This window comes from Oryza brachyantha, chromosome 3 (assembly GCF_000231095.2).
Source record: "Oryza brachyantha chromosome 3, ObraRS2, whole genome shotgun sequence".
NCBI classification, from domain to species: domain Eukaryota; kingdom Viridiplantae; phylum Streptophyta; class Magnoliopsida; order Poales; family Poaceae; genus Oryza; species Oryza brachyantha.
Genome location: NC_023165.2, coordinates 20,567,218 through 20,587,020, shown reverse-complemented (window position 1 = coordinate 20,587,020; position 19,803 = coordinate 20,567,218). Strand labels below are relative to the sequence as shown.

The following is a 19,803-nucleotide window of genomic DNA, read 5'->3' as shown; positions in this document are numbered from 1 at the left end:
CAAAATTTACTGTGCCGTTTAGAAATTTTACGATTTAACTGTGGCTTGATAGATATATGGATAATGTATGTAATTATTTAATCAATGGTACTACTTAGCTCAATGGTCATTGTTCATCTCTTCCATCTAGGAAACCAGGGTCAAATCTCCTTATAAGAGCATACACTATTTTTGCCAACCCAAGAAAAAATCAAAGAAAATATGCTCTTGCAAGGATTTGAAACCAAGTCTCCTAGGTAGAATAGTGAGACAATAACCACTAAGCTAACATAATCTTTATGATTAAACAATTACAGAGGGCGGAAATGGCCTAAATGCAAAATTCGCCATGTCGCTGTTTTCGGCCGTTTGCCACGTTACCTTTCCGCCCTCCTAGAGGGCGGCAGGAGGTTAGTTTTATGATTTTTTGAAATGCAAAATTAAATTTATAAATTATTTAATAAATAAAATAAAAAAATAAAAAATTCATATCCATCGAGACGTTCACCGTGGCCCACTCTGTTCGGCCCAATAAAAACCGGGCCTATTGTCGGGCCAGCTACAAACTGGGCCCTGGCTCTCGTTGGGCCAAAACCGTACTGGGCCAAGCACTGGAGGCCCAGGCCCAGGCCCAGGCCCAGTGGCCTGCCAACGCAACGCAAGCACACGTCACCGACCACCTCCCATCCCCGAGCCGATCCCCACCCCGCCCTCTCTCTGCTCCAAAGCCCCGCAAACCCTCACGCGAGCTCGCCTCACCTCACCCGCCGGCGGCCGGCCGCCGCCGCAGCTCAGGTCAGCTCCCCTCCCCCCGCGGGCGCCCGGCCGATCGATGGATCTCCGCAGGCCGCCGCGCTCGTCGTCGGGAGGCGTGGAGCCGAAGATTCGGCAGGTGGGGTTCGTCACCCCCGACGTCCCCTCCTCGGGCCCGTCCGCCGAGCCCCACGCCGCCGCCGCCGCCACCGCTGCTGCTGCTGCTTCGGCGGCGTCCGCGGCGGCGCAGTCGGGGGCGTCTCCCCCGGCGTCGGACCTCTCCCCGGGCTCGCTCTCCCCCGTCATGATCCCACCCCCGCGCCACGCCGACCACCTCGCCCCCGGCTCGCCCTCCCCCGCCGCGTCCCCGTCCGAGCTCGGCGACGACGAGACCTGGTCGCGGGCGCCTTCTGCCCCGGAGCTCGGTATGCCCTCCCCCGACCTATCCGGTTGCAGTAATTTCGCCGCGCTTTCTGCGAATTGAGGTGGCGGCCGTTGTTAGGATGCTGTCTGTGAATTCGTGCAACGAACTGTTACGAAATGCTCTGCTTGAATTGTTTTGAGGAGAATTTCATATGGTGAAGCATAGAAAATTAGAAACTGAGCTCTTATAGCTCTGATGGATGAGAGGGTGCTGCATCTGCATAAATACCAACATGAGCTTTATGAAAGCATGACAGTTTAGTTCTACATAAACACATAGTATTCAACTCAGCTGATGTCCCGTTACTAGTACTAGGACGTTGGAATTCACCTGAACTGAAGTGTTACAGTAAACCACTGTTGGAAAGATGTAGTACCAAATATGTTTAGTATTTCATCATTTCAAACTCAGATGTGTCAAAACTATTGTTTCTGAAATACTATCTCCAGTATTTTTAATGACATTGGTTACTTCAAAGCTGAACTAACCAACGTCATTTAATTTAGAATGGAGGGAATACATGTTTTTTGAGGAATAAGCAGTGTAGCTTTGTTTTACTTTTCTGTGCCTAAACTCTGATGTGTCAAATCAATTGTTTCTGAAACATATGTTATTAAGGAATAAGCATTGTAGCTTTGTTTTACTTTTCTGTACTTTGCTACATCCTTCTATTTCACCAAGCTATAGTTATACTGCTACTTGCTAAATTTTTAACAAAGTCTTATGGTACATTAGATTGCATATATGTGGTCTGTCCAGATTTTTAGCAAGAAATAGCTACATTTTGGGACGGACAGAGTATATTATTATGAGTGAACTTCATATTGGAGTAATTATTTCCAAAGTTTCACTTTAGACCATGGCACAACCAATGTTTTCACTAGAGTCTTTTTACCTTCGGTTACACATTACATCATTGTATCCATCTCCACATTCCCTGCTTCCACCCATCCACTGTCTGCTCCTAGATCGAGCAGATGCCAATCATCTCCAGCTTCGGAACCGACATTGGGTCAAGCCAGTGGATTGGCACAGCACCACTAGCTTGGGCTTTTGGGAACTGCAGGAAAATGGTGCTGAAGAGGATCTTACATGTCATCATGCATCCCCATCAAGCTCAAGATCTCCCTACACCATCCTAGCACCTGGAGCTCTGTCTATGCTGCCCCCTGAGCTCAAGCTTGAGCTCCGCCTGCCCTACCTTTTAGCAACTGCATGCTTGCGCTCGAACTCCACCTTCCCTGCCCCATGCTTGAACTCCACATGCACCATCATGAAAGTGGCACCTCATCAGCCTACACCGGAGCTGCTCCTTTTCTCTCCATCCGCTGCACTCTTTATTCTTGCAGCAGTAGTGGCAGGATCTGGTCTGGTGCTCAATCTTATCATCAAGCTCGTGATTTAGGTGCTTGAGCTTGAGGGCAGCAAGAGATCGTGCAGCTAGACTACTAGAGGCAGACAGGGAAGGGAAGTGAAGAGAGAGATGGTGGGGATGGGGAGTCTTGAGGAAGAAGAGAGAAGATGAAGAAGGAGCACACCTAGTCTGGCTTACATGTGGGCCTCTAGTCCAAACTGCATGCTCAGGCAACAATGGCTGGTCTAAAGTGAAAATGCCTGTGACACCTAGTCCATTGTGAAACTTAGGTAAGAAACCTAGTCTAACATGCAATTCACTCTATTATTATTTTTATTAGTGACTGTTAGTGACAGGAAAGCCGCTTTTATGTTTTTTTGCACAAGGACTGCCAATCCATCACATGTGACACATCATTAATTCAAGAATCGGCATTGTTCCATATTGGCTATGTCCTGTGGGTTATATCTCGAATTTGGGTTCACTTCAAAACATTGTGTATATCCTCTATACAAAGTCACCATCTTTGTCATTGAGGCTAGAACCTAGAAGTTTATCCACACACTGTATATCTGTCTCCCTTTCCTTCGGCCTGAGCCATGTGGCCTCGTTCTCTGCAGACTGCAGTAATTGCAGACAAATATACTGATCTAAGATCAATTCACTGTATTGTTAGGTGATGTCTTTGTTGACTGCTAGTGATGTTTGGTTTTATTAGTTGACCGTTGTTAACAAAGGGAAAAGGTAACAACCTGACAGCTATGGACTGTTGAGTTCATCATGGAAATATGTGACTTTTAGTCACTTCATAGAGCTGTGATATTAAGCTGCTATGTGTGAAATGCGATTCATATGGATTCGCATGCACTATCTGGTCCATCCATAGAGTGCTTATATTTGTATATGATATGGGATATTGGTTTGATGTTCCAAAGCTTATATAATTCTCATGCCACGTGTGGGGAAATCAATTTTCCATACAGTGATTCTTTTTATTAATTGCCTCAAGATCTATTAAAATTTATGGGGAAATTTTATTTTCATATGCAATCTGTTGCTTAAATTTGTTTCAGAAGCAAACAAGGGGGATTTGGCTGAAATACGGAGTGACAATGTGCCAGATTCCATTCCACAAAAGCAGAAAACTTCTAAAGCTGAGAGGCGTGCAATTCAGGAGGCTCAGCGTGCTGCTAAAGCTGCTGCCAAGGAGGCAGGTAATTATCTAGTTTTCAGCTTCTGATCCCATTCCACTCTGTTTTTGGGTGTGCCAAATCATAATGAGCACATTATGTCGGAGCTGTAGGATTATCAGGGAAATCTGCAGGCACTGCTTCTGGGGCCAATCCTGCAATGTCCAAGCAAGCAAAGTCATCAAAAGCTTCTCAGAAGAAAGATGTGCCCCAAGCTGCATCTTCAGTTGCTTCTGAGAAGAAGGTTACTGAACGTCCTCCAGAAAGAGATAGGAAGAAAGATGTTCCTCACCCTCGCATGCAATTTGATGATGTGCACCGGGTGGAGAAAGCGAAAAAACGTGCAATTGTTAACCAATCTGAAGCTCGAAACAGAGTTGAATTGTTTAGGCATTTGCCTCAGTATGTGCATGGCACTCAACTTCCTGGCCTTGAATCAAAGTTTTTTCAACTTGAACCAATGCATCCTTCTGTGTACAAGGTAATTGATATGAATTCAACCTAAGTACCTAACAAGAAATGTTATCTATGTGCCATATAAATGCTTATGCCCCACGATTCCAAATTTATTAGATTGGATTGTTTGTTCGTTTGCTCTTTGTCCCACATACAGTTGTTTTGCATTGAAAAGTGAAGGTGTAGACAATGAAGGGTGTAGCATTTCATCTGTCATGAACATAACCAAATCTTGTAATTTTTTTGTGGTTTAGACACATTAAATTTATCTTTTATTTTTTGTCCTAAAAATTCTGTTAATTCTTGTTACGTTGCAATATTGCATGCATCCATCATGATGTGTTACCATTATTTTGAAGCATTTACTATATATATATGAGTGAATATTAGATGGGAGAGCATGGATGAAACAAATTCTCGTTTCTTCATTATTATAAAATGTTGGAACTATGATGCTCTCCTTGGAATAACTGCAGGGTTTTGGAGTTATTGGGTTCTTGACTGAAAATAGCAACCCTCAACCTTTTTCATAGCAACCCTTTGTTTTGGGCATGAACCAAAACAGCCCCATTTTCCTTTCTAGTATTAAAGCATAGCAAGATATCCATGAGATTGTTGAAGCGCTTTGTTACCAACTGCAGCTTCATATGTGATCCTGTGGCCATTGCATTGCAAATATATAATGGTTTATGATACCTGCTAATACCTCCCTGGGTATTATACTGGCCCTATTAAATAAGAAGCAACCCAACCAAAACATGTTATCAAACCCCACAATCTTGATTTTTTTTTTATTACTTTGATGTTTGGGTATTCAGGGAAGTGAATGGATTAGCTAATTTGAATTATACAAGCTCGTTTGCATTAATTTTAGTTTAATCTGAGTAACTCAAAACATGTGTTTGCTATGTTTCAGGTTGGGCTCCAATATTTGTCTGGTGAGGTATCTGGCGGCAATGGCCGTTGCATAGCAATGCTTCTTGCATTCAAAGAGGCAATAAAAGATTACTCTACACCTCCCAAAAAAACTCTGAGCAGAGACCTTACTGCAAAAATCAGCAGTTATGTGTCATTTCTTATTGAGTGCAGGCCTTTATCAATTAGCATGGGCAATGCAATAAGGTTTTTAAAGAACAGGATTGCCAAGTTACCACTCACACTGTCCGAGTCAGAAGCCAAAGCCAATCTTCAATCTGATATTGATCGTTTCATTAATGAAAAGATAGTTGTGGCAGATAAGGTTATTGTCAGTCATGCTATTACGAAAGTTAGAGATGATGATGTATTGCTAACATATGGGTCGTCATCAGTTGTTGAAATGATTTTGGATTATGCTCATGAACTCGGGAGGAAGTTCCGTGTTATAGTGGTAGATTCTCGTCCCAAGCTTGAGGGACAAGGATTACTACGTAGATTAGTGGAAAAGGGCATCAACTGCACATATACGCATATTAATGCCATCTCATACATCATGCATGAAGTTACAAGTGTTTTCTTGGGTGCCTCCTCAATACTATCAAATGGAACAGTCTATTCAAGAGTTGGGACAGCTTCTGTGGCAATGGTTGCTCATGCATTTGGAATTCCTGTTCTGGTATGCTGTGAGGCATACAAATTCCATGAGAGAGTGCAACTTGATTCCATATGCGCTAATGAGCTTGGTATGTGCTATTAACTTCATGCTATGAGAGAGTGCTACTTGATTACATTTTGACCATGCATAAGAATTGTAACGTGGGTTTTTACTCCAGGTGATCCGGATGTCATCTTGAAAGTTCCTGGGAAGGCAGATTTGGGCCATCTTAAGAACATGGCAGATAATGAAAATCTCCAACTGTTAAATCTTACGTACGTCCCTGAATTCCATGCATGACTTGTTTTCTTAGTTCTGTCAATATTCTCTTTGATTGAAATAATTTTGCACATTGATAGGTATGATGCCACCCCTTCTGACTATGTGTCGATGATCATAACAGATTATGGAATGGTAAAACCTTGCACCTTTAATTGCAGTTGTTGATATTCATACAAGATGCATCTGGCTTTTGGATTCTAGGTGCTAGCAATATGATACATGGTTTTTTCTTTGTATATATTTTAGTGACAAAGTACAGTTTGATACTTTTTTCCTCAAAAACTCAATCTTGCAAAAAACATTAATCGAGGCTGTTTGCATATCCTGAATTAATCTATTTGCCTTCTGCTGTTAGACCAATGCCTTCTTTATGTCAATTGCCTTCTGCTGTTAGACCAATGCCTTCTTTATGTCAATTTTGTTTAGATCTTTTGTAAATAGAAAAAAAGGTCTACTTGATCTCTTGAAGTATTATAGTTGGTTTGTTTACCCATGAAATATACTACCTCCGTTTCATAATGTAAGACTTTCTAGCCTTGCCTAAGTTCATTCGTGAATGAATGTATATAATTTATATATGTGTCTAGATTCATTTACATCCATATGAATCTAGGTAATGCTAAAAAGTCTTACATTACGAAACGGAGGGAGTAGAACATAGTACTCTATCCTTAAGTACAAAAGCCGGTTTTGCTATGTGAATGATGATATGGCAAGTGGTATTGTCTCCATCGCAGACAAGTCACACATCAACCCATGTTTCCAAAGAGGCCCAGCTGCTCCCTTCATCCGATTGTTTGGCCAGGGGGGGCACATGTCACCACTGTTGTGCTTCTCAGAGCCACCGTACTATAGTTTTAGCCAAATACAATGCCAAGCCATCCTACTTTCGCTAGTCTGATAATTTCAGTCGTTTTGGACAAGATATAGTCAAACTTTTAAAACCGACTATTAATAAGTTTTAAAATATTTAGTTTGAAGATACTAGGATAGCATGTATAGATGAATCTTAAAAAGTACTCCAATAAAAGCAAACATTTATTTATTTATTCTATATTTTAATAGAAAATCATAGTGAAATATATAGGTTTTGAAGACCGTGACGTTGTCCAAAACAACGGGAATTATCAATCTGGAGGAATTACTAGTTAAGAAAATATGTAATTGAATACATCACCATGCCATTGTCCTTGCCATAGTCCATCAGGACAAGAACGTTTCCAAAACCACTCCAGGGAATTATTTGACTTGTTTTTGATAGTTTAGAATACCTGGTTTTCTTTAAGGGGCTAAATAGACCATTTTAGGTGTGTTATCTGGTTATCTGGTTCATTGAATTGCTGACGGGATTGTTTTTGCTTGTTCCAGCTTCCACCCACAAGTGTACCTGTCATTGTGAGAGAATATCGTAAGGAACAGCTGTGGATATAGATATGTACTGCAGTATGACAACAATTTTGGTAACTGTTGCTGGCCTGCTGCCCTAAGTGCAGGATGCGTGAAACATGTAGTACTGTTTGAGAGCTGTCAGCCGCTGAACCGTTTTTTTTTTTTTTTGAGCCTATCAATTTGTTTGCCACAAGATGGTTCATCCAATTTTGATACCCACCGTGACTCCAATCCATGAAGATTGCACTCTGCGCCTCTTAGGGCTGAAGGGGTTATGTTGGTACTCGTCAAACGTTGTGATGTAACTATATGCCCTTATCAAACTTTCATGCCGTCGGGCAGCTCTTCTTCCGGTTAACCCACTGAACGTGCTCGTGAGTTCGTGACAGCAACGGATGTAACTGGAACCTGAGTTGAATTTGAGGCTGCAGCTGTGACAGTGCTGGCCTGTGGTAATGATAGATTTAATCGCAGCTTGATTTGACCATCGAGCTGTCGGGAACTTTGGTGATAATCTAGGGCATCTCATGGAGATTAAAGGGAAAAACGCAATTCAAGTTCTTGAAGAAATCATACGCTGCCTGAGCATAACTTCGCGATGCGTATAATTTTTTTGAAACTATGGGCACTAAGATAATCAAATACATGCTGATGTTAAAAATGGAGGGAACTTCGGTAATTAGTAGCGAATGATAAAACAGTTTAAATTTCGTAAATCATATTTTCACTCACTCCAGGCTAACATCGTGCAACTCGACCTCGGAACGATTGAGCCAAAGATAATTTGAACACATATATTGACCTGCCTTTTTTGAAAATCTTGGAGTAAACACATGTTTCAACCTAGCATTAAAATGATTCAGTGCACGAATGGATCCTGTTGAGCATATTCTCACAGCTATGGAGCTAAAGTATAACTCAATACGAATAAAAATGGCTACAGGCCTATACCACAATGGATACCTTGCTACATGGGCAAAATGGTGAACGAAAAACTTCCAAAATGGCAATATAAATGGCTGTCTTACTGGCATATTTGCTCAACGGCAGCCACAATCTGGGCAGGCTGCACGACAGTGGCGTCCTCCAGAGGTGCAGCATACGGCGTCGGCACATCCTGCGACGACAAGCACATTATGGGAGCATCAAGGTAGTCCCAGAAGTTGTCAATAATGGCTGATCTCAAACTGGCGCCAATGCCGCCTGTGCGCATGCACTCCTCCACAATCAGGACGCGGTGGGTCTTCTTGATAGAGTTACCTATGGTGTGCAGGTCAAATGGCTTCAATGACCTGATGTCAATAACCTCGGGATCGTACCCTTTGTTCACTAGGGTCTTTGCAGCCTGCATCACATGGTACCTCATCCGAGAGTATGTGAGGATGGTAACGTGCTCCCCGGGGCGCACCATCTCAGCCTCCTCCAGGCATAGCACATATTCCTCATCAGGAATTTTCTCCTTCAGGTTGTACAGAAGGACATGCTCAAATAGCACCACGGGATTTTCGCTCCTTATGGCAGCTTTCATCAGACCCTTAGCATTGTAGGGGGTAGAGCAAGCAACCATTTGGAGGCCTGGGATTGACTGAAAGTAAGACTCCAGACGTTGCGAGTGCTCAGCACCAAGCTGACGGCCAACACCACCAGGCCCTCGGATCACAATTGGGATTTTGAACTGGCCACCAGAGGTGTAATGAAGCATACCGCAATTGTTTGAGATTTGGTTGTAAGCAAGGAGAAGGAAACCCATGTTCATGCCTTCAACAACAGGCCTCAGCCCCTTCATCGCTGCTCCAACTCCCATGCCAGTGAATGAGTTCTCAGCAATGGGGGTATCAAGGACTCGAAGGTCTCCAAACATCTCAGCCAGACCCTTGGTCACCTTGTAAGAACCTCCATAGTGACCAACATCTTCACCAAAGACGCATACTGTTGGATCTTCTTTCATCTCTTCTATCAAGGCCTCACGAAGAGCCTCAAACAGCAAGACCTCATGACTGGAGAAAAAATGAATAAATTAGGAATTTGCAGTTGATTATGTATTCTTTGCACTGAAATGTTATTCATTGGGATAAGAGAATTAGCACAACACATGTCAGAATGGTAATGAATCAGAAAAAATACTACATTGTGAATACCAGTGGCAACTGTCTAGTTATAGGTATCATCCAACAATCCTACAGTAATCGTTACAAAGTAAATGTAAACCAAGCAGAAAATATCTTTTACAATGGTAATTGACAGCTTGAAGCAATTGTCTTATTAGTTTATGTTTCTATATAACAGCATTGTCAGTGACTCAGCTGTAAAATCTGGGCTGCGAACTACAGAACAGTTTGTCACCCTGTGAGAAGCATATTCCACTGAGTTCAATGTCAAAATTTTTGAATGGCTAGAAGGTAGAAACTATCAATTTCCTTCTGCAACCAACATAAATCAAGGCTTAACAATCTAATATGAGTATAAACAAGGAATAGAGCCAGGCATCCACATGGCTTTCCCATGACAAATCCAGTAAAATTATCTTCATTTCTGTAAAAGATATATGTTCTCCAACCAACCTTACATTATTTGTAGTGGCATAGACTAAGCATTAAGAATAGTTAAGCCTTTCAGTGCCAGACCCCCAAGGCATCATTTGCTCAATGTAGTTTGTGTTTATATCTTCAGGTGTATATCAGAACAGGTTACTAGTTATATTCTTCTTTTTCTCCAAAAATAGTTACATTCCAAGAATGAGAAATTGCAAGCTATGGGTGGATTAGATCTATACCGCAGCATCTTTTTGGACAGGTCCTAGTGATATAAATTCTTTCCACCTTTTAAATTTGTATTTTTCAGTCACCAAGTCCATTGCTTAGGTTAGAAATAACCAAAGGGAAAAAACATTAACCATCCTAAAGTCTGAAGAGCAAAGAACTAACTTTTTATAATAAAGCTATAGGGCGTATTTACAGTACAGGCAGGAGTATAAAACAGTAGGCAAGACCAATCAGTCTTTTAAAACGATGCTTCCAAAGTCATTTCCTACTCATTTCTAACAAAAATAAGTCAAGTTATGAATGCAGCCAGCTTCAGAAGTGATAGCTGAAAGCTGATGCGCAAGTCAATTGAAAGTTGTACTTTGTTGATTGAAGTTCACTTGAATACTTGTTTTGATTCTTGAATACTTGTTTTGTTTCTTGAATACTCTAAACAATTCTTCATGACCTGGTTTCAAGCTATATCACTTCTCTAAATTACTTCAATATTTCATACAAGCTTACAGTGAAATTAAACTAACCCATGTATCGGCTTTCAACGAGCAGAAAGGTTGCAAAATAACATTTCATCAGCGGCAGTAATACCACGGTAAGAGCAAGTGCCGCACAACAACACTAAGCCCCTAACCAAATCCTAAATTAAACTGGAGTATAGACCAGCGCACGCACACTAGACTAAAACCAACACAATTCAGCCAAATCAAACCTAGATCAAGCCCAATTCGGTCGAAACTTGTAATAATACAATTACATGTCACAGTAGGTGGTAAGGCGTGGCGCTCTTACCCGTCAGACTTGGAGGAGGCCGCGCTCGCCGGCGAATCCGCCTTGGCCTGCACACAAACAGCACACACACACACACACACACACACACACACACACACAGAGCAGTTCAGTGAAACCAGCAGAGGCCAGCAAGCATCGCAGCAAACGGAAAGTATCAGCTGAGAGGGAGAAGAACATAGCACGCAACTGCAACGGCAGCCCGCGCCACCACCCTGCGCCCCGCCCGCGCCGCTCCCGATCCGGCCGCCGCCGCCACGCGCACGCTCCTCGCCGCCGCTGCAGAGCGGAACGAACAGACACACACAAACACAAACAATTCCCACGGGATCAGCAGAGATCCAGCGCCGCAGACGAACCCCTCTTCTCGCAGGCAAGGCAATCACAAAACACCTTACCCGAGGCGGATCTGTAGCCGGCGGCGGAGGAGGAGGAGAACCCCACCCGCGGGGTGGCGACCGGGGCCGCCGCGACGTGAAGGGAGGTAGCGGCCGCCATTGCTGAAATCGCTGCTGCCGTCGAAGCCGCGGGACGCGCGCTGGCGCTTGTGGATGGATGCTCCGCTTTTTATAAGGGAGAGCGCGTGGAGTGTGGTCTTGGGTGGGTGGCGGCGGCGGAACGGCAGCGGCGGAGAGAACGAGGGAGGGAGGGAGGCGGAGGGTGGAGGCGATGGGCTTGTGGACCGGGTCTGTGGACGGACGGAGGGACGGAGATGGGGGACTTTGGATGATGATTTGCCATGCAGATTCCCAAATACCATTTACTTCGTAAATTTTAACTATTTGTTACTAGTCAGTCTTATAGTTTTTTGTTGTTATTTTTACCTAGTTTTATAGGATTATAACTATACAGGATCTTTTATCTTAATAATAATTATTTTTTAATTGTTAATTTGAATTTAAAATTTTCTAAATTATGTTTTTACATGGAACTTATTTACCTATATTCTAAATTATACTTGTTCATAAAGTCTTTTCTACATAATATTTAATTTATAATTTAAATTCTAGATACTTCTAAATTGTATTTGTATATTGACATTTTCTCTTAATTTACACATGGACCTTTTTTATTTTCAAATCCTAAATTGTATTTCTAATCTGATTCACTGAAATTTTAGTTGTTTACAAATTGTATTTATAGATGAACTCTTCCCTCAATATCAATTTTAATATCAATTGTTTTATTTGTAATAATTTTTAATATTTTTAATATATAAATATAATTTAGAAGTATATGGAATTTGAATTATAAATTAAATATTATGTAGAAAAGAGTTTATAAACAAGTACAATTTATAATATAGGTAAATGGTTTCCATGTAAAAATATATTATAAAATTTTAAATTCAAATTAATAATTAGAAAATAATTATTATCAAAATAAGAGATTCTATATAGCTGTAATCCTACAAAACTAGATAAAAGTGGCACCCAATCAATAAAACCTATAGTACGAGTGGCAAATAGTTAAAGTTCACGACGAAAGTGGCATTTAGGAATGCACCATCCGGAAGGATGGCAAATCATCCAGAGACCCGGAGATGGGTGGATTTTGGTTTCGATCTCAGCCGCTGGATTCCAATCCAACGTTTGGGAATAGCAACAGTGCAAGGACTTGGGATTAAACGTTGTCCCATGTATTTTGCTAGTTGTCACTTGTCACTCGCTCGAAAATTTTGATAATTTAATCATTTTTCCGTCCATTGTGTTTGCTTCAATATATGTGTTTGTTGTCCATGTGCTATTTTTTTTTTGTTACCATTCGATTATAATCAAACGTCTCCCAATAAATCTATCCGATGGATTTAATTTTTTTAAGCGATTGACCAATATAAGCTAGGTTTCTATAATCACGAGTTGAGGAAAAAAAACGGTTTCTATTTTTTAGACAATAGACTTCTGGTCTTTACTTAAAGGAAGATACAACCAATTACGAAGGTCAATTACGGAGGTTACAGTTCAAAAGGCTGCAATTTACAAATCCAAAACTTATTAAAAATAAAAAAAACTACAACTAAGAACATATGGTAATATATATAGCCACATACTAGTACATTATACATGCATGGAAAAATTGAGCGTTTGTACACATGTATCCATTGAACACGTGTGTACGTGCGTACCCTAAAATTGTTGGATGTTCATGTTCGGTTGGATAATGGTTTATTAGTTTGACTCAGAGTTTTGGGATGTCTTAGGTCCTGTTTATTTCGGTTTAAGATTATTATAATCTAGATTATTGAGTCAGGTTATTATAAACTAGATTGTTATAATCTGTAGTAGAATAAACTATGAGTTGTTTCTTTTCTAGATTATTCGAGCCTAGATTATTGGCTTTGTAAGTCCAAAGATAGAGTGGGGTGACATGGTGGGTAATTTTTTATCCAATAAGCTAGAAAAAGCTCGTCTAAGTGAGCTTATCAGATTATAATAAGCTTGGCTCCAGATTATAATAAGCTACTTCAATAAATTGTCTATTTCTTTCAGCTTACTTCTAATAATCTGGATTATAATAATCTTAAGCTGAAAAAAACAGGGCCTTAAATGTTGAAGTTTAGACTCACAAGGTCACATGTTATTAAAACACATATGCCATTACCCTTTACTCATACATACATACGTAGTACGTACGTACGTACATATATATAACTATTTGTTCATATTGCAAAAGTTACCATGAAAAACATATCAAACATATAATATTTATGATAACCTAAAGGTACCTTCTCCGTACGCATACGATGGTTAAAACCGAGTTTATGATAATTATCTGGGTGTGAAAAAAAGACTAAATATTAACAAGTTGATAAGTTAGTTTTCTAAGAAATACCAATAAAGATATTGTTTATAAACAACATATCCTTTTGGAGTTTTTAAAGCATGAGTGCAATCATTCATAATCCTCACCGGCGGCCAAGAAAGTTTGACGGTAAGAACCGTGGGTCAGGAAAAAAAAACCGATGATCCGCATGAAACCCAATAGCTATGGCAGGCGAGGCTATGTTTCTTAATACTTTTCAAGAGCTATATACCACCATAGTCCTTGTGATATGTATCTATGGACCGGGTGCAGGTAAATTCGGTCAGCATGTGAGGGCCTCGGTGTCATCGAAGCTAAGCTGCTAACCTTTTTGGGTCTCATCCAATCCACCCAAGCCAAGTGGCACTTAAGAAAGTATTGTTGAATATTTCCAGTTTTTTCTTAGTGATTTTCTTCTTGCAAAACTGGGAAAGACAGGCATGGGTGCAGTTCTTTCTGTGAAGGGGAAATGGTACAATCTGTCACCGGTAGCCGGCTGTAAAATAGAATTGGTTAGATACTTAGATGAAGGCTATTTTTCATCCAATTCTGTGCAGTTTGCAGTCAGCACTAGACAAATGAACATGGTCAAACGGACAAATAGAAACTTCTCAAGAAAAAACTGAATATATTTCTTCCTAAACATGTGTTTCAGAATTCAGATATGCACTCAAAAAGTTAAATCTTAATCCAGAGATAAATATTTAACACTGTCGAACAAATACTGGTATATTTTTCACCAAAGCATCTCACTGTTTTTCTACTAACGAATTAATACACAGATCTAAAAATGGCAACCTGGTGCTGAAAGAAAAGACCAAAAAACATACCTTCAGAGTTCAGACTTCAGGAAAGAGTAGCTTGAACATAACAGTTCCTTGAACATATTTACAGAGACTGTCAAACCTGAACTACAATAACGGGAAACAAGAATAGTGGAATACTACCTACTCCATTAATCGAGCACATGATCAATCGAAAATGTCTCCAATGCTACGGGCAATACATCATCTGAGCTACAGAGAAAGCACACACGGACTAATCCAACCATGGCTAATCCTACAGAAAGCACCCAAGTTACAGCACATGCCGGTGCACATCACAACTCGAACACCATAAACAACAGCAGCAGAAGAAGGTGACACAGGCCAGCGAGCATCCCGACGGCCTCGGAGCCCCGGCGGCCGCCACTTCTTCTCCTGGCCCCCACAGCCACGCCACCGGGCAGGTACGCCATGCCGGGGCTCCACCCGGCCGGTATGGCGTTGCTGGCGACAAACATCTGGCCGGAGCTGAACGTCAGGCGGACAGAGAACGGGCCCTGCAGGGGGGAGCCGGAGTTGAGCCTCCACACAGCGCCCCATGACTGCTGCATTGGGATCCATGACCCCGGCGCACCAGCGCCAATCTGCATGATGTCGACGGCTGCAAGGTCGCTGTCGCTGTCCTCGTACTCCACCAGCAGGGCAAGGTAGTTTGGATTGGAGCCGGAGTCCACGACGAAGGTTAGTCCAACTCCACTCCAGTCACACTCCACACTGCACTTCAGAAAAGCTAGCAGAGAGTTAACGGACGATTTGTTGCGGTGATGACTATACAAAGGGAAACCAACACAACAATCTAACTAGGGAGTAATCAAATTATTACAATGTTGTGTGAAGCCATGCATGATAGTGTAGCTGTGTCATATGTCAATCCATTGATGCGTACCGGGTGTACTGAATTTGGAGAAGGCCAGCACCACGGAGTTGGTCAGCCTGACCAGGCTTCGCCATTGCACCAAATGCTGTCCCACTCATGTCAAAGTGAGCTGCTTCATTCATGCATTGACCGTCAACTAGCTCTTCCATGCACGGGCCACCAGGCCCTTGGTCAGTGATGACAACTGTTACAGGGATACCGGAACAAGCTTCGTTGCCAGCACACACCACCTGATGAATCAATATTTCAAATGTCAAATGATTAGGAACACAAATGGTGCTCCCTCCGTTTCACAATGTAAAATTTTGTCTAAATTCATATGGATGCTAATGAATCTAAACATATATAAGAATTATATATATTCATCAATGAATGAATCTAGACAAGGCTATAAAATATTACAATATAAAATGGAGGTAATACATTGCTTCAATATTAATGGATACGCACCCGGTAGCATGAACCACATCCCTTGCCTGAGTCATAGATGTATGGGCTACCGGCAGCGATCCTGGATGAGAATGGTGGCCGGTCAACAGCATACTGGTATCCACATGCACCACCTAGAACAAATTTACACGAGACATTTCATACCACATGCCGCTCTGAGTAGACTGAGTATATGTATAGATTTGTTGTGTATCTATTATATATACCTTCACTTCCTGCGCCATTAGGGTCACCATACCATGTAGCAATCCCATTTGACCAACCAGAGAGCTCGCGGCGGAGCTCAATGGATTCGCAAGGTTGGAGGACTGGAGCGAGCACTGTAATGGCAATGAAGTAGAAGAGCTGAAACCTGGAAGACATATGCTGCACTCTGTCACATTATGGCTGATAAGGACTAACACACTTTGGTTTCCAAGGAGAACAAGTAGACAACGAATGCTAGATCATGTGATATGTATTCAATGGGTACTTTGTGCAGGAGGTAATGAAGAACAGGGATCAAGCGAGCTTATATTTTTGGCTTCAGGGTACATCAGAACATAATTCACAGCATTTAGAATTTCACCATACAAACTCTTGACAGGCAAAAATGAAAATGCCATAAATGGGTACCTATTTTCCACAGAAAGTTAGAATGTAAAATGGGCATTAAGGAGATGATAGACTGGAATGGCAATGTGCTCTGAATTAAAGAAAAAGTTAGTGAGTTATGGACTACGGCAGACATGTAAAGCCGTAAAGGAGGTGTGTAGAAAATTTTCAATTACTGATGAACATTGTCAGCTGTTTAACTTGTAGTTCCTATTTTACAACTTTTCACCAATACCCAAGCATAGCACATTAGCACCTACCTTCTAATCCAAAGTACAAAACAAAACACATGCCCAACCGTAATCATGTCTGGAAAGAGGTTTCCAGACCATACTGTTTAAGCCAAAAGGCATACTGATCATGTTATGTTCAAATTATTTTCTCAATAGAAAGATAGAAATGCTTAACCTGCAACACTTTGTTCACTATATGTCCTACAAAATGAACTACGAAACACTATTTACAAAGAACATCAACAAAAGTAACCAAGTAGCAAATCTGGTATAATTAACTCATCTTACATACAAAGCACTGCAAATGTTTAAGAAAACAAGTATGATCAGTGAGTGGACCTAACCAAGACCAAACAACCATGCCTGGCATCATCAGTTTCTTGTTTTCCAGTTGAAGTGACTATGACAAAGGAATAAAGTGCATCCAACCATTGATGCAACCAAATTGCTTCCTAGCAAAAATCAGTTCTATAACAAGCCAAGGACAAGCTCAAAGGTAACTGCATATCTGCCACATTCAGAGTTTCAGACTAAATAACATGCACTATGTAGTCTCCCCCCCCCCCCCCCCCCCTTCTCTGGCAACTTTAGTTGTGCAATGTTAGTGTAGAATTACGCAAAGAAAGATTTGCCTATGAAAGCCATGTGCATAGAAGCTCTCCCAAACAAACAGAAGAGAGAACGAAAACAATATTATTCCACATCCTGATGGATCATGATTTGTCCTGTGACTAGCTGCATACAAGCCTACACAAGGTTCTAGCTAGATACTTATGGACCATAAAGCATCGCTAAGTACATAATTATAATGCAGTCACATATCACCATATATACACCAAACATTTCACATCCACATGACTGAGAAGGCATGCTACATTCTTACCTGTGGGACTCGGAGGCTGCCATGAGCATCGAGCCCACCTTCACCTGCGCACGACAAACACGAAAACGAAAAGGGTTCAGCACACAAGCAGATACAGCTACCTACACAAAACACACATTCACATTGCAGTAGCCAAAGCTAGCAGGAGATTCAGCGAGCGCGGGAACGGAGAGCGCAAAGAAAGGACGAAACTGCAACAGGCGTCCGCTCCACCACCTTCCTGCTGCCGCCGCCACCGCCACCGCCGCCGTCCAGCGCCACCCGCACGCCCCTCGCCGCTACAAAAGTGCAGAGACCACAGAGGGGGGAGCAAAATAAAACCGGCTGGATCCTCGAAAAAAAAAAGAACAGAAAAAAAGAACAGCGAAGAATGGATGTGGAGAGCATACCTGAGCCGGATCCGTGGGCGGAGGCGGCGGAGCTCAGGCTAGGGGCGGCGGACGGCATTGGGGGGAGGCGGGGGAGCCGCGGGGCGAGGGGAGTGTGAGCGGTGGGTTTTTGGCGGCGGTCGAGGGAGCGAGACTGCAGCGTCGAGAGGGAGTGGGATAGAGTTGGACCGTGGTCGGTTGGTCACATTCTTCTCACGTGTCTAAACAAAACAGCATACGAGCTAAAAGGGCTATTTCGCGCACACGTTTTTCTACGAATAAAATATTTTTCATTTTATCTATATAAAGTTTATATGTTTATTTTATATAAATAAATTTTGTATGTATAAACTTATATGTATAAATATTTTTATATTAAATTTATATCTATAATATTTATGTATATATAATAGTGATATCTATATAGATTTTTATATAAAGAATTTGTTCCTAACAAATTTTCGTCCGCCCCGCTAGCCGATGACGATGCCACGGCTGCCCCGCGCTTCCCAGTTGCTCTGCGCCATCTGCAAACAGATTAAACCGACCAAACGCAGCACAAAATTAGCGGCGAATCCAGACGAATCGGGCTCAAACTCGCGTGAAACGAAGGGATCATGGCCGGCATTACCGATTGGGAGCGATCCCGCAACTCAGAGAACCCCCCGAAAGAAAAAGCACCAAAAGGTGCCGAACAGGGTTGAGGGAGGATCCGCGCCCCTGTGGGGGGAGGGAAGGACGGAATGTGCAGTCTATGGTGAGCACGGACGGGGGACGGAGGAGCCGCGCCGCCGGTGGCGTACGGGAGTTGAGCGCTTGCTAGCTCGCCCGCCCGCCGCTGCCCTGAGGGAGGAGGTCCCGCTGCTTTCCGGAGAAACGAGGAGGAGCAGATGACTAGATGAGAGAGAGATTGTTAAGGGAAGAGAGAGAAAGAGGGAGAGATATGTATTGTGAATCGATCTCTTTAGTTACTGTCTGGATGTAAAGATTTTTTTTATCGAGTATTAAATATAGATTGATAACAAAATAAATTGTATAAATAAAGGTTATTTTAAAAAATTTTAAGCCTAATTAATTCACGAGTAGCAAATGTTTAGTGTAACATCACATTTGCTAATCATAAACTAATTAGGCTTAGGGCCTGTTTGTTTCCCAGGGACTTTTTTTTGTCCATGTCATATCGAATGTTTAGACACTTATTAGAAGTATTAAATATAGATATTAATAAAACTCACTCTATATTCTGGTCTATTTCACGAGACAAATCTATTAGGCCTAATTAGTCCATAATTAGCAAATGTGATGCTACAGTAAATATTTACTAATCGTAGACTAATTAGGCTTAAATTTGTCTAATGAAATAGCATTTATTTATGTAATTAGTTTTGTTATCAGTTTATACTTAATATTCCTAATTAACGTCCAAACATCCGATATGATAAGGGACTACAGAAAAGTCTCTGGATCCAAACAGCCACTTAATAGATTCATCTCGCGAAATAGTCCAGAGTATGGAGTGAGTTTTATTAATTATATAATTAATACTTCTAATTAGTATCTCCAAATTTGATGTGAAAGTGAATTAAAAAAAGTTAGAGGGAAATAAACGAGGTCTTAGCACCTATTAACGTGACAGGGAAAGGAATCAACTGAAATATTGTTGATTAAACAAAGAGTTCAAGATGAATTTTGCTTAGCCTAAGCATGCGTAGGCACTCGTATAAATCGAGCATGTAACTAGGATGATTGTTGATTGTATAATTAGGATTTTGTTTACGTTTTCTACTCCCTTCGTTCTTTTACCCGACGTTATTGATTTTTTTCTAC

At 41.6% G+C, this 19,803-nt stretch overlaps 3 protein-coding genes across 5 annotated transcripts; 1 reads left to right on the top strand and 2 right to left on the bottom strand.

The window, feature by feature from the left end:
- Positions 1-742: 742 nt before the first annotated feature.
- On the top strand, positions 743-7,967 carry LOC102700698 (probable translation initiation factor eIF-2B subunit delta). Its single transcript, XM_015834505.2, has 7 exons — positions 743-1,157; positions 3,584-3,724; positions 3,814-4,181; positions 5,073-5,817; positions 5,908-6,004; positions 6,089-6,143; positions 7,380-7,967. The coding sequence occupies exons 1-7, from the start codon at positions 812-814 to the stop codon at positions 7,440-7,442; spliced, it is 1,815 nt and encodes a 604-aa protein (XP_015689991.2). The 5' UTR covers positions 743-811; the 3' UTR covers positions 7,443-7,967.
- Positions 7,968-8,214: 247 nt separating this feature from the next.
- On the bottom strand, positions 8,215-11,623 carry LOC102717415 (pyruvate dehydrogenase E1 component subunit beta-4, chloroplastic). Its single transcript, XM_006650279.3, has 4 exons — positions 11,344-11,623; positions 11,136-11,224; positions 10,949-10,995; positions 8,215-9,397 (listed from the first exon to the last, which is right to left on the bottom strand). Exons 1-4 carry the CDS (start codon positions 11,441-11,443, stop codon positions 8,425-8,427), a joined length of 1,209 nt encoding a protein of 402 aa, XP_006650342.2. The 5' UTR covers positions 11,444-11,623; the 3' UTR covers positions 8,215-8,424.
- A 3,052-nt stretch (positions 11,624-14,675) lies between these two features.
- LOC102717139 (expansin-B12) lies at positions 14,676-18,856 on the bottom strand. 3 transcript variants are annotated; one of them, XM_015834827.2, is made up of 7 exons: positions 17,998-18,291; positions 17,801-17,886; positions 17,609-17,652; positions 16,105-16,250; positions 15,899-16,011; positions 15,458-15,678; positions 14,676-15,285 (listed from the first exon to the last, which is right to left on the bottom strand). In XM_015834827.2, the coding sequence occupies exons 1-7, from the start codon at positions 18,053-18,055 to the stop codon at positions 14,847-14,849; spliced, it is 1,107 nt and encodes a 368-aa protein (XP_015690313.1). In that variant the 5' UTR covers positions 18,056-18,291; the 3' UTR covers positions 14,676-14,846. The 3 variants fall into 3 exon arrangements, with proteins under 3 accessions (XP_015690313.1, XP_040377976.1, XP_006650341.2); XM_040522042.1 differs by lacking the exons at positions 17,801-17,886; positions 17,998-18,291 and adding exons at positions 18,432-18,503; positions 18,608-18,856 and having other exon boundaries at positions 14,679-15,285; XM_006650278.2 differs by lacking the exon at positions 17,998-18,291 and having other exon boundaries at positions 14,679-15,285; positions 17,825-17,845.
- Between the last annotated feature and the right edge of the window lie 947 nt (positions 18,857-19,803).